The sequence below is a fragment of the Physeter macrocephalus genome, chromosome 6, assembly GCF_002837175.3.
Source record: "Physeter macrocephalus isolate SW-GA chromosome 6, ASM283717v5, whole genome shotgun sequence".
Lineage (NCBI taxonomy): Eukaryota > Metazoa > Chordata > Mammalia > Artiodactyla > Physeteridae > Physeter > Physeter macrocephalus.
In genome coordinates, this window is record NC_041219.1 from 89,590,739 (window position 1) to 89,603,402 (window position 12,664).

A 12,664-nucleotide genomic window follows, 5' to 3' on the forward strand; every position below is an offset into this window, starting at 1 on the left:
GTTGTTACGTCTCCTTTTTCATTTCTAATTCTATTGATTTGAGTCTTCTCCCTTTTATTCTTGATGAGTCTGGCTAATGGTTTATCAATTTTATTTATCTTCTCAAAGAACCAGCTTTTAGTTTTATTGATCTTTGCTATTGTTTCCTTCATTTCTTTTTCATTTATTTCTGATCTGATCTTTATGATTTCTTTCCTTCTGCTAAATTTGGGGTTTTTTTGTTCTTCTTTCTCTAGTTGCTTTAGGTGCAAAGTTAGGTTGTTTATACGAGATGTTTCCTGTTTCTTAAGGTAGGATTGTATTGCTATAAACTTCCCTCTTAGAACTGCTTTTGCTGCATCCCATAGGTTTTGGGTCGTCGTGTCTCCATTGCCATTTTTTTCTAGGTATTTTTTGATTTCCTCTTTGATTTCTTCAGTGATCACTTCGTTATTAAGTAGTGTATTGTTTAGCCTCCATGTGTTTGTATTTTTTACAGATCTTTTCCTGTAATTGATATCTAGTCTCATAGCGTTGTGGTCGGAAAACCTTTAAAAATTGTGAATCACTATGTTGTACACCTGAAATTTATATAATATTATAAATCAACTATACCTCAATTTAAAAAAATTTGTGTGGGGGGAAGAAGACCTACAACCCAATTTGTAAAAATGAATAAAGAATTTAAATAGACATTTCACCCAAAAAGATACACAAATGGCTAATAATCACATGAAGAAACAGTCAACATTATTAGTCATTAAGGAAGTACAAATCAAAACCACAATGAAATATCAGTACACACCTAGTAAAATAGCTATAATAAAAAAGACACCATACCAAGTGTTGGCAAGGATATGAAGCATCCAAAACCAACATTTATTGCTGGTGGGATTATAAAATGGTCAGCCACTTTGGAAAACAGTCTGGCATGGCAATTTCTTTGAAAATTAACCAATTCTGCTCCTAGGTATTTCCCCAAGAGAAACAAAAACATATGTTCACACAAAGACTTGTAAGCAAATGTTCATAATTTATAATTATTCATAATAGTCAAGACTGGAAATAATCCAAATGAATAATCAACTGGTAAATGGATAAACAAAATGTGATATAACCTGTGATATTGTAGTATAATAAGAAATAAATATTTTGGTCTTCATCCCCAGTTCCTGGCTAAGTAGTCCTAAAACCTTTGTAACTCCCTAAGTAATAAAGGTGCTAGGAGCATCTTTTGTTCTAATATTTGGTATTTGACTCCAGTTCCTAAGAGATCATAAATGCCTTGAAATTTCCTGGGTGATAGGAGCATCTTTAGTTCTAATGAAGCAACTTGGTGGGTTCCTGGACAGCTTCAGGATAGGGGCATGGTCACCAGAAAGATCAAGCCATAATTAAGGCTTGGAACTTTCAGCCCCACCCCCATCCGTTGGGTAAGGGAAAAGAGAGGAGTTAGAGATGAGTTAATAATACTCAATCACATTCATGTGATAAAACCTTGAAAAAAATCTCTGAAGTATGGGGTTCAGAGAGCTTCCAGGTTAGTGAACCCATCCATATGCTAGGAGGGTAGTACACCTCAACTTCATGGAGACAGAAGCTCCTGCACTGAGGACCCTTCCAGACCTCACCCTATATACCTCTTCATCTGGCTGTTCATCTGTATTCTTTATCACATTCTCTTTTAAGTATATAAACCAGTAAAAGTAGTAAGTGTTTCCCTGAGTTCTGTGAGCATTATAGCAAATTAGTGAACCTGAGGAGGGGGTCGTGGAAACCACCCGTTTGTAGCCAAGTTGGACAGAGGGGTGGATAACTTGGGAATCCACTACTCGTGATTGGTGTCTGAAGTGGGAGCAGTCTTGGGGGACTGAGCCCTTAACCTGCGGGATCTAATGCTAACTCCAAGTAGACAGTGTCAGAATTGAATTGGATTGTAAGGACACCCAGCTGGTATCAGAAAATTGGTCAATGTGGGAAGAACATCCACACTTCTGGTCACACAAACATCATGAGTAGCAGAGTGTAAAAAGAAACAGGGTTTTTCCTTTTTATACCTTAATGCTACTCAGCAGTAAAAAGGGGCAAGCTACTGATACATTAAAAAACATTAAGGAACCTCAAAAACATTGCACTAAGTGAAAGAAACCAGACACAAAACCATATTGTATTAATATGTTTATATGAAATCTCTAGAAAAGGCAAAACTAAAGACACAGAAAGTAGATCAGTGTTTGCCTGGGGTTGAAAGCAGGAATTGATTGTAAACAGGTAAGAGTAAACTTTCGGGGGTGAGGAAAGTGTTTTAAAATAGGATTGTGGTGATGGTTGCACAACTGCATAAACTTACTAAAAACAGGATATTCCCTGGCAGTCCAATGGTTAGGATTCAGTGCTTTCACTGCCGAGGGCCTGGGTTCAATCCCTGGTCGGGGAACTAAGATCCTGTAAGCCTCACGGCGAAGCCAAAAATTTTTTTTTACTAAAAATAATAACATTGTCCATTTATAATTGATGAATTTTATAGTATTTAAATTATACCTCAATAAAACTGTTCTGAAAGGGTTTAGATGTTACAGCAGTGTCAAATCACTATAAAAGAGTTTCTAGGGACTTCCCTGGGGGTCCAGTGGTTGGGACTTCACCTTCCAATATAGGGGGTGCTGGTTCAATCCCTAGTCGGGGAGCTAAGATCCCACATGCCTTGCGGCCAAAAAAACAAAACATAAAACAGAAGCAATATCGTAATAAATTCAATAAAGACTTTAAAAATGGTCCATATCAAAAAAAAAGTTTCTAAACAGTCTCCATTTTAAAATATTTCTCTAGTTCACAGATCATACTTTGAGAAGCACTGATCTGACTTCTGCTAGGTGTTGGCTAAAAGGTTTGGAGCAATCAATAGCTGCAGCTGAAACTGACCTTAATTTAAGCCATACAAATTTAACTCCACTAAATATTTCATTAAATAAGAAATTTACCAGTATTACTGATATAGGAAAATATGGAAACATAGTCTACTATGGAATAAAAACATAACTCATTACAAAATGACACTTAGTAAATGAGTTGTCACTAGAGAACAGAAACTACCATAGTATCTATCTTATTAATGTATTTTAACTAAGCTGATAAAGTCAGTATAATTATTTGGAATAATAAAACCCAAAACTATGAAATTTTAAATATATAAATGAATTAAATGAGATAGAATTTTATAAGTATTTTGAGGGGTTCAAATATCAGTTATATATATGTATATATTTGTTTCAGAGAAAGTCCTAACAACATATAAGCTTTCTTTTGTTTCAACTAAGTGTAAATCTAGGCTATGTTCAATCGAAATTTGTTAGCAATTAATGCCTATGATGTGATCTAAAATTTACATTCATTTTACAGCAACTGGATAGCAGTTATAGACAGCAATGATACTTTTTTATAGCTCTGGAACAACACAGGCATGAAATAAACAGACTCTATAGTTTTTAAAAGGTCAAAGCAATCTGAAGTTAACTTTTTTAGGAAAAATTTAATGCTAAACTTTTTAGATGAAATTTTAAAAACTTTTCAGTTGATAAATCTCACTCCACAGAAGAGTTCAGCTTCTTTAGTAATCTAACCATTCCTTAGATCTCAGATTTTCTTTATACAGGTTTTCTATACAATGAAACTACAGCTTTCAAAACCACAAGCAGCTGTGGTATATTGTTTTCTTATAAAGAGATTTTTGATTTGGCCAGTCAAAATTAAGTTTAAAAGTATTTCCTTCAACCTAAATGTCCATCAACAGATGAATGGATAAAAAAGATGTGATACACACACACACACACACACACACACACACACACAATGGAATACTACTCAGCCATAAAAAGAAGAATGAAATAATGTCATTTGCAGCAACATGGATGGACCTAGAGATTATCATACTAAGTGAAGTAAGTCAGAGAAAGACAAATAGCGTATGGTATCACTTATATGTAGAATCTAAAAAAATGATACAATGAACTTATTTACAAAACAGAAATAGACTGACATATGTAGAAAACTAACTTATGGTTACCAAAGGGGATAGTGGTGGGGAGAGATAAATTAGGAGTTTGGGATTAACAGATACACACTGCTATACCTATAAAACAGGTAAACAACAGGATCTAATTATAGCACAGGGAACTATACTCAATATCTTATAATAACCTAATGGAAAAGAATAGTGGGTATGCATGTGTGTGTGTGTGTCTGTATATACCTGAATCACTTTGCTGTACACTTGACACTAACACAACATTGTAAATAAACTATACTCAATTAAAAAAAATTTTTTAAAGCATTTCCTTCATATTTAACACGTGAGACCTGGGTCTACGGCTTTGTTTTGAATTAAAGAACATTAACATTAAATTGAAAATTAAATTGAGTGAGGGGAAAAAAATCCAGGATAGCTATGGTCATTCTTTTAACAAACATATTCCAGTTATGTGTGACAGTTCTAGTGCTATTTGTCCCTTTACATTTTCGCAGCTATTCTTGGAAAGCTGAAGAAGTGACTTCATAGTCTTTGTTGTCCCTTCCTCCTTATAACTATTCTTGATATTTCTTGACTCTTTGCAACTTATATTTTACTTTATACAAAAAGCTAGAGTCATAATCCCAGAAGGAAAGCTAAAGAAGGAATCGATGACTAGAAGCATTTACTCTTGCTCATTTCCTGCCTCCAAAGAAACATCAACTCACAGGATACAGAATATCCGGTAGTAAGTTATCTCCTACCCCTTATAACATATGTTCACTCTCCAAAAAGTGCACTTTCAAGATGCATTTGGCTTTCCTAAAAGTATATTAATAAGTTTATAAGAGTAGAAAAGCAATTGTTATACGAATTAATTCCCACACTAGTAACACAAAAAGCTATAATCTAATATCCACAAATCCTTAGGTAGTTAAAGGCACAACAGATAAAGCTGTGAATGTTCCATACTCTTCTAAAATTAATTGCAGTCATGACAGAAAGATAAGTTATAACTATCAGTAGTATTGTACTAGGTGAGGAAAAGCATAACATCACTCAAAACACTCAAAACTATCTACAGATAGAAATAGTGATCATTACTCCACAACTATGCTTTAAACAATTTATGCCCACATGGACTCTTACCCTTCTGGTTTTGTTTCCTAGACATTTCAGGTTTTTTTAATCTCAAAAAATACAGAAGAAAAGTATCCTTTTGCCTTGTCTTGGTTCTGATTGTAGTGATCTCTGATTTAAAAACAGGCAACAGAAGGCTGTAGTTGGAGGTGATAAATATAAAAATCCTGGTTATTTGAAATTCTGTTCACTAGCTGTCGATCTCCTTTTCTTCTCTCGTATCAACTTCTTGTCAGGAAATATCATTGCAGACATTCATGTCTCTTTTTCCAGGGAGATTCTGGGGGGAAAACACACACACACATATTCACTATTACAGTAACAGCTGTACAAAATTTCTAAGAGATATCCACAGGCTTTATTTAATACTTTTTCTAAATGAAACTAATTAAAAGAAAGTACTCTAGAAAGAATATAGTTATAAAAAGCAATACTTTAATTAACACAACATTTTAAATCAACTATACTTCAATTAAAAAAAAAGTTTCTCAAAAAATAAGAAATCACTGTAAACCTTAAAAAAAAGCAATATTTTGCTCTTTAAGAAACTTTAATCTTAGAATCAAACCATCTTCTTAGTTCAGAAAGCATGTTTTATTCTTCTTAGCTTGTATCTAACTCAAAATCTTATCCCCAACCTAAGTGTCCATAAAAAGGAACGTAATAGGTGGATGGACCTAGAGTCTGTCATACAGAGTGAAGTAAGTCAGAAAGAGAAAAACAAATACTGTATGCTAATGCACATATATGGAGTCTAAAAAAACAGTACTGATGAACCTAGTGGCAGGGCAGGAATAAAGACGCAGATGTAGAGAATGGACTTGAGGACGTGGAAGGGGGAAGGGGAAGCTGGGACAAAGTGCGAGAGTAGCACTGACATATATACCCTACCAAATGTAAAATGGATGGCTACTGGGAAGCAGCCGTATGGCACAGGGAGATCAGCTCAGTGCTCTGTGACGACCTAGAGGGGTGGGATAGGGAGGATGGGAGGGAGACGCAGAGGGAAGGGCTATGGGGATATATGTATACTTATAGCTGATTCACTTTGTTGTACAGCAGAAACTAACACAACATTGTAAAGCAATTATACTCCAATAAAGATATAAAAAAAATCTTATCCCCATCTCTGCTTCACAGACTAAAATAATTACTTCTTATCATTCCCTAAGATCTCTCTTACCACCTGCTCTTCCTGTCCAAATCAAGGGTCTTTTCTCTTCTTCTAGAATTTTCTTTATCTAACTGCTCCTCAGGTTTCCCAGCTCACATATAGTTGCAAGACACTTGGGGTGAAGAGGGGGTGAGTGGGAAGGGGAGAGGATAAGGGGAATTTAATTTAATAAGGAAAACTGAAACATCAAAATTTGGATTAGTCAATACTACAGAAAGCTTTTATAAGTTGCAAAGATACAAATGCTTTTTTTCCCATATTACTGAACATTTAAAAAATACATGTCCAAGGACTTCCCTGGTGGCGCAGTGGTTAAGAATCTGCCTGCCAATGCAAGGGACACGGGTTCGAGCCCTGGTCTGGGAAGATCCCACATGCCACGGAGCAACTAAGTCCACGCGCCACAACTACGGAGCCTGCGCTCTAGAGCCCACGAACCACAACTACTGAGCCCGTGTGCCCCAACTACTGAAGCCCGTGTGCCTAGAGCCTGTGCTCCGCAACAAGAGAAGCCACCGCAGTGAGAAGCCCACGCACCACAACCAAGAGTAGCCCCCGCTTCCTGCAACTAGAGAAAGCCTATGTGCAACAACGAAGACCCAATGCAGCCAAATAATCAATCAATCAATCAGTCAATAAAAATACATGTCCAGGGCTTCCCTGGTGGTGCAGTGGTTGAGAGTCCACCTGCCGATGCAGGGGACATGGGTTCGTGCCCCGGTCCGGGAAGATCCCACATGCCGCGGAGCGGCTGGGCCCGTGAGCCATGGCCGCTGAGCCTGCGCGTCCGGAGCCTGTGCTCCGCACCGGGAGAGGCCACGACAGTGAGAGGCCCGCGTACCGCAAAAAAAAAAAAAAAAAAATACATGTCCAAGATTTCTGGGTAAAGAAAGCATGAGGAGGATCATAGAACTATTATACCTGGATACCTGATAGGATAAACATTTTAAAAAATGCAACCCAAGAAGGAAATGAGAGTGACCTTATATGAAATACTTTCCAATGTGGAAGGAGGAGAATGAAAGGGATAGTCATGGGTAAGTTTAAAAAAAAAAATCCATCAAGAGTAAGAGCCTCTTAGGGAATTCCCTGGTGGTCCAGTGGTTAGGACTCCACGCTTTCACTGCCATGGGCCCGGGTTCAACCACTGATCAGGGAATTGAGATCCCGCAAGCCGCACAGTGTGGGGGAAAAAACAACAACAACTCTATAAACCACTATGGGACCTCAGGAAAAGGAGGCTGAACCTCTGGGGCTTGCCATCTTCCAGGGCATTAAGCCACATTGGGAGAATCTGCCAAAGCTTATGTTAATACATGGAATTTACCACTGGATAAAGTAGGCCTGATAGAAAACATTTTATGAGATTTTAGAAAAAAGAACAGAATTCAAATCACCAAAAATGATTAAACTCTTCAATGGCAAGCTCTTCTCTACCTTCATGCCCTTAGCTTGAAAAGAGGATGAAAGTAACAATCAACCACTAACCATAGTTGATAAGCAAGATTGGGTGGGGATAGGCCTCAAATTAGGTTGGAAACATATCAAGGATATTTCAACAATCTCTGTCAAACAAAAGGTATAAACAGAACTGTTCCACATAAAACATAAAGAAGATCAATAAAAATGACACAGCAACTATCAAATCTCCAATAACAAAAGAGAAAGACAATGAGAGAGAAGAAATTACTATGCAGCAGATGAAGAACCCAACCTGGAAAACAATCTAATCCCGCAAAACCAAAAGCAGATTCTCCCTTGAATACTTATTTGAATAATTCAAATAAGAATTTAGATACAGGGCTTCCCTGGTGGTGCAGTGGTTAAGAATCTGCCTGGCAATGCTGGGAACATGGGTTCGAGCCCTGGTCCGGGAAGATCCCACATGCTACGGAGCAACTAAGTTCATGTGCCACAACTACTGAGCCTGCACTCTAGAGCCCGTGAGCCACAACTACTGAGCCCTCACGCCACAACTGAAGCCCGCACGCCTACAGCCCGTGCTCCACAACAAGAGAAGCCACCGCAATGAGAAGCCCTCGCACCGCAACGAAGAGTAGTCCCCACTCACTGCAACTAGAGAAAGCCCATGCACAGCAATGAAGACCCAACGCAGCCAAAAAAATAAATAAATAAAACAAATAAATTTTTTAAAAAAGAATTTAGATATAATAAAATAAGAGCTAGGAAATAAATGAAAGAATGAATAAGAATAAATAGAATGAAAAGAAAGATGTCTGCAAAGCTGAAGAAAACCCGAAAAACAAAACACCACAATTAACGATTCAATAAGAAGTCAGAAACAGAAAGAAACAGGAGATACAGAGAAAACAGAATGAATGGAGTGGAGAAAGGCTTTCAGAATTAAAAAAAAAACAACAGATATTAAAGCAATTAGAAGATAATATTAGAACATAAAAATGATCCAATCTAAGGATAATTAGAATAAATATAATAAACTCAAAAACATAGGACTCAATAAAGGGAACAGAAAAAACATTCACAGATAATATACAGGAAAATTCCCTTAAAATAAGGGACCAGTATCATTCACTCCCCACTGCCAATCCATCAGAAGAAATCCTATCTATTTTACCTTTTGCATACACCAGAACTGGACCGCTTCTTACCATCTCCACTTGTTACCACCCTTATCTAAGCCACAATCATTTCTTACCTGCATTGCTATAATCAAGACTGTAATAGTCTCCTAACTGGCATCCTGAACCTTCTATTCTGCTACTCTCTGGCTTCTATTTCACATAGCTGCTTTTAAAATTATAAGACATTATGTCCCAACTCCACTGTTCAAAGCCCTTCAGCAGCTCCCCATTTCATTCAAGGTAAAAGCCAGAGCCCTTAGAGTGGCCTAAAAGGTCTTATCTGCTCTAACACCCTGTCCCCATCCTCGCTATATCTCTCTGACCTCATGTCCTACAACTCTTCCTCTCAGGTACTCCACACCAGCCACACTGGCCTCCTTACTGTCCCTTTTATAACTTAGATGTGTTCTCACCTTAAGGCCCTTAAGGTGTTGCCTCTGCCAGGAATGTTCTTCCCCTAGATATCTACATGGAATGCTTCCTCACCTCCTTCAGGTCTTTTCGCAAATGTTACCTTCTCTGTGGTTATTCATGAGAAACTACTGAACTTGGGGTAAGAACAGAGAGAGTCTGTGGCATTATTGCCTAAAGCTACCAAGGTGGCGAAAGCCATGAAAACCAGAAGCTTCACTGACAGAGAGGGCTGACTTGATTTAAAGCAAAGCACAGAAAAACCCCACGCCTATCCGCATTGTCAGTAGAGTTTGCATTCTTGGTGGCAAATGAAAAAGCAAGACCAAGGGCTCAGCTAGCCTGAGGTTGCTGTCATAGTGCAAGCAATGGACCAGCAGACTAGACAGAAATTAAAAAAGGAAATCTGGAAACAAAACTTAAGGGACCTTGATAAATGCTCTACACATCTGCACTGGAGAGATTGGAAAGGGTCCACCAGGGGCCTGCATACACAGGCAGAAAAGACACAAAAGGGTCCAGTGGAAAGTAAAAGTTAGGGCAGACTTAAACTGTCTGAACTTTGAAGGAGCTCCCCAACACACACAATGATCAGCAGAGAGAGGTAGCCTTGTTGGCTCAAGGTGTTTAGCACAATCTTTGACCAATCATTAACTGACCACTAAGCAATGACAGGTGTCACTCCAGGAAGCCGAACTTAAAAATTAAAACAGAAATTAAAAAAACAAAAACAAAACTGAGCGGATGTCAGCAGTCACACACCAAGGAGAAAAATTCTACAGATTGAGTCCAGGCAAGTTACTTAAAAAACAACAATAATAACAAAGCAACAACAACCCTCAAAAGGGAAAAAACTAAGAATCCAAAATTGCTACAACATATTATGTAAAATGTCCACAGTTTCAACAAAAATTTATGAGATGTAAAGATGCAAGAAAGTGTGACACAAACTGAGAAGGGAAAAAATACCCCATGTGATTGCAAACATCCCTGTGTAGGCTCAATGCCAGACTTAGCAAACACAGACTTCAAAGTGCTTTAAACGACTAAAGAAAATTATATGAACAATGCCTTAAACAGATAGAAAATCTCAACAAAAAGACAGAAATCATAAAAAAGAGCCAAATGGAGCTCTAGAGTTGAATACTAGAGCAGAATAAAAAATAAACCTGAAGAAAGAGCAATAGAAATTATCTAACCTGAAGAGAGAGAAAGGAATAAAGAAAAACAAACAGAGCCTTAAAGACCTGTGGAACAAGTGTACCAACATACACAAATTAGGAGTTCCAGAAGAAGTGGAGAGAAAGGATAGAAAGTGACCAAAAACAATACAAACTGATTTTTTAAATTAATCTACACATTAAGAAGCTCAATGAACCACAACTATAAAAACACAGAAATCTGTACCTAGACATGTAGTAAAATTGATGAAAAAGCCCCAAACAGAAAATCTTGGGAGTAGTAAGAAAAAAACAACCCATCATTTACAGGGAAGCAAAGATATAACTAGTGGCTAACTTCCCATCAGAAACAAGGGAGGCTAGAAGGCAGAGAGATGACATATTCAAAATGCTGAAAGGAAATACTGTCAAGCAAGAATTCTGTATCCAGATAGCTAAACTGTCTTTCAAAAATGAAGGTGAAATAAAGACATCCCCAATAACTTAGAGAATCCACTGACACCAGCTGGTAGCTTGAATCTACACAAAGAAATGAAGAGCACTGGAAAAAGTAAATATATGGGTAAATACAAAAGAATGTGTTTTTAAAATTTTATTCTCTCATACAGAGTGAAGTCAGAAAGAGAAAAACAAATATCGTATATTAACGCATATATGTGGAATCTGAAAAAAACTGGTATAGATGATCTTAATTACAAAGCAGAAATAGAGACCCAGACATAGGGAACAAATGTATGGATACCAAGGGGCAAGTGGGGGCAGGGGGTTGGATGAATTGGGAAATTGAGACTATTGATAATATGTATAAAATAGATAAGTAATGAGAACCTACTGTATAGCACAGGGAACTCTACTCAATGCTCAGTGGTGACCTAAATGAGAAGGAAATCCAAAAAAGAGGGCATATATATATATATATATATATATATATATATATATATATACACACGTATAGCTGATTCACTTTGCTGTACAGTATAAACTAACACAATACTGTAAAGCAACTATACTCCAATAAAAAAAGAATAAAAAAATTATTCTCTTAAATTATTTAAAAGATAAGATTGTATAAAGCAGTAATAACAACACTGTATTGTTGGGTTTATAACAAATATAGATGATATATATGACAATAACTGCACAAAGGAGGGGGAAAGACAAGCTATCTTATAGAATTAAACTAGTACTAATCTAAAGTAGACTTTGGGGACTTAACCTGGTGGCGCAGTGGTTAAGAATCCACCTGACAATGCAGGGGACACGGGTTCGATCTCTGGTCCAGGAAGATCCCACATGCCTCAGAGCAACTAAGCCTGTGGGCCACAACTACTGAAGCCCGCGCGCCTAGAGCCCGTGCTCCACAACAAGAGAAGCCACCACAATGAGAAGCCTGGGTGCCGCAACAAAGAGTAGCCCCCACTCGCCGCAACTAGGGAAAGCCCACATGCAGCAAATGAAGATCCAACGCGGCCAAAAAACAAAACAAAACAAAACAAAACAGTATGGTATTGGCATAAAGACTGACATTTAGATGAATGGAATAGAATACAGAGCCCAGAAATAAACTGTCACATGTATGGTCAAATAATTTTTAACAAAGGCACCAAGACCACTCAATGGGGAAAGAACAGTCTCTCCAACAAATGATGTTTGGAAAACTGGATATCTACATGCAAAAGAATGAAGCTGGACCCATCACTTACACCATATACAAAAGCCAACTCAAAATGGATTAAAGATCTAAACATAAGATCTAAAACTCCTAGAAGAAAACACAGAGGAAAACCTTCATGACATTGAATTTGGCAATGATTTCTTGAATATGACACCAAAAGCACAGTTAAAAAAGCAAAAATAGACAAACAGGACCATGTGAAAATTAAAAACTTCTGTACATCAAAGGAAATAATCAACAGAGTGAAAAAGCAATCTATGGAATGGGAGAAAATATTTGTAAATCATATATCTGATAAGAGGTTAATATCCAGTAGATATAAAGAACCCCTACAACTTAACAACAGAAAAATAAATGACCAACTTAAAAATGGGCAAAAGGGGCTTCCCTGGTGGCGCAGTGGTTGAGAATCCTCCTGTCAATGCAGGGGACATGGGTTCGTGCCCTGGTCCGGAAAGATCCCACATGCCGCGGAGCAGCTGGGCCTGTGAGCCA

General features: G+C 37.6%; 1 protein-coding gene and 1 pseudogene across 4 annotated transcripts in view; one reads left to right on the forward strand and one right to left on the reverse strand.

Annotated features, from left to right (window-relative positions):
- The window catches only part of SPATS2 (spermatogenesis associated serine rich 2), a 152,904-nt gene that overhangs the window by 75,418 nt on the left and 64,822 nt on the right, over positions 1–12,664 (reverse strand). For all 4 annotated transcript variants that reach the window (XM_007107491.4, XM_055085642.1, XM_007107492.4 and 1 more), the window contains one exon: positions 5,135–5,405. In XM_007107491.4, the coding sequence (XP_007107553.2) occupies positions 5,135–5,159 (25 nt within the window). In that variant the 5' untranslated portion in view covers positions 5,160–5,405. The remainder of the gene's footprint in view (positions 1–5,134; positions 5,406–12,664) is intronic.
- Positions 7,333–12,664, forward strand: part of LOC112061865 (protein ripply3-like) — a 7,578-nt pseudogene continuing 2,246 nt past the window's right edge.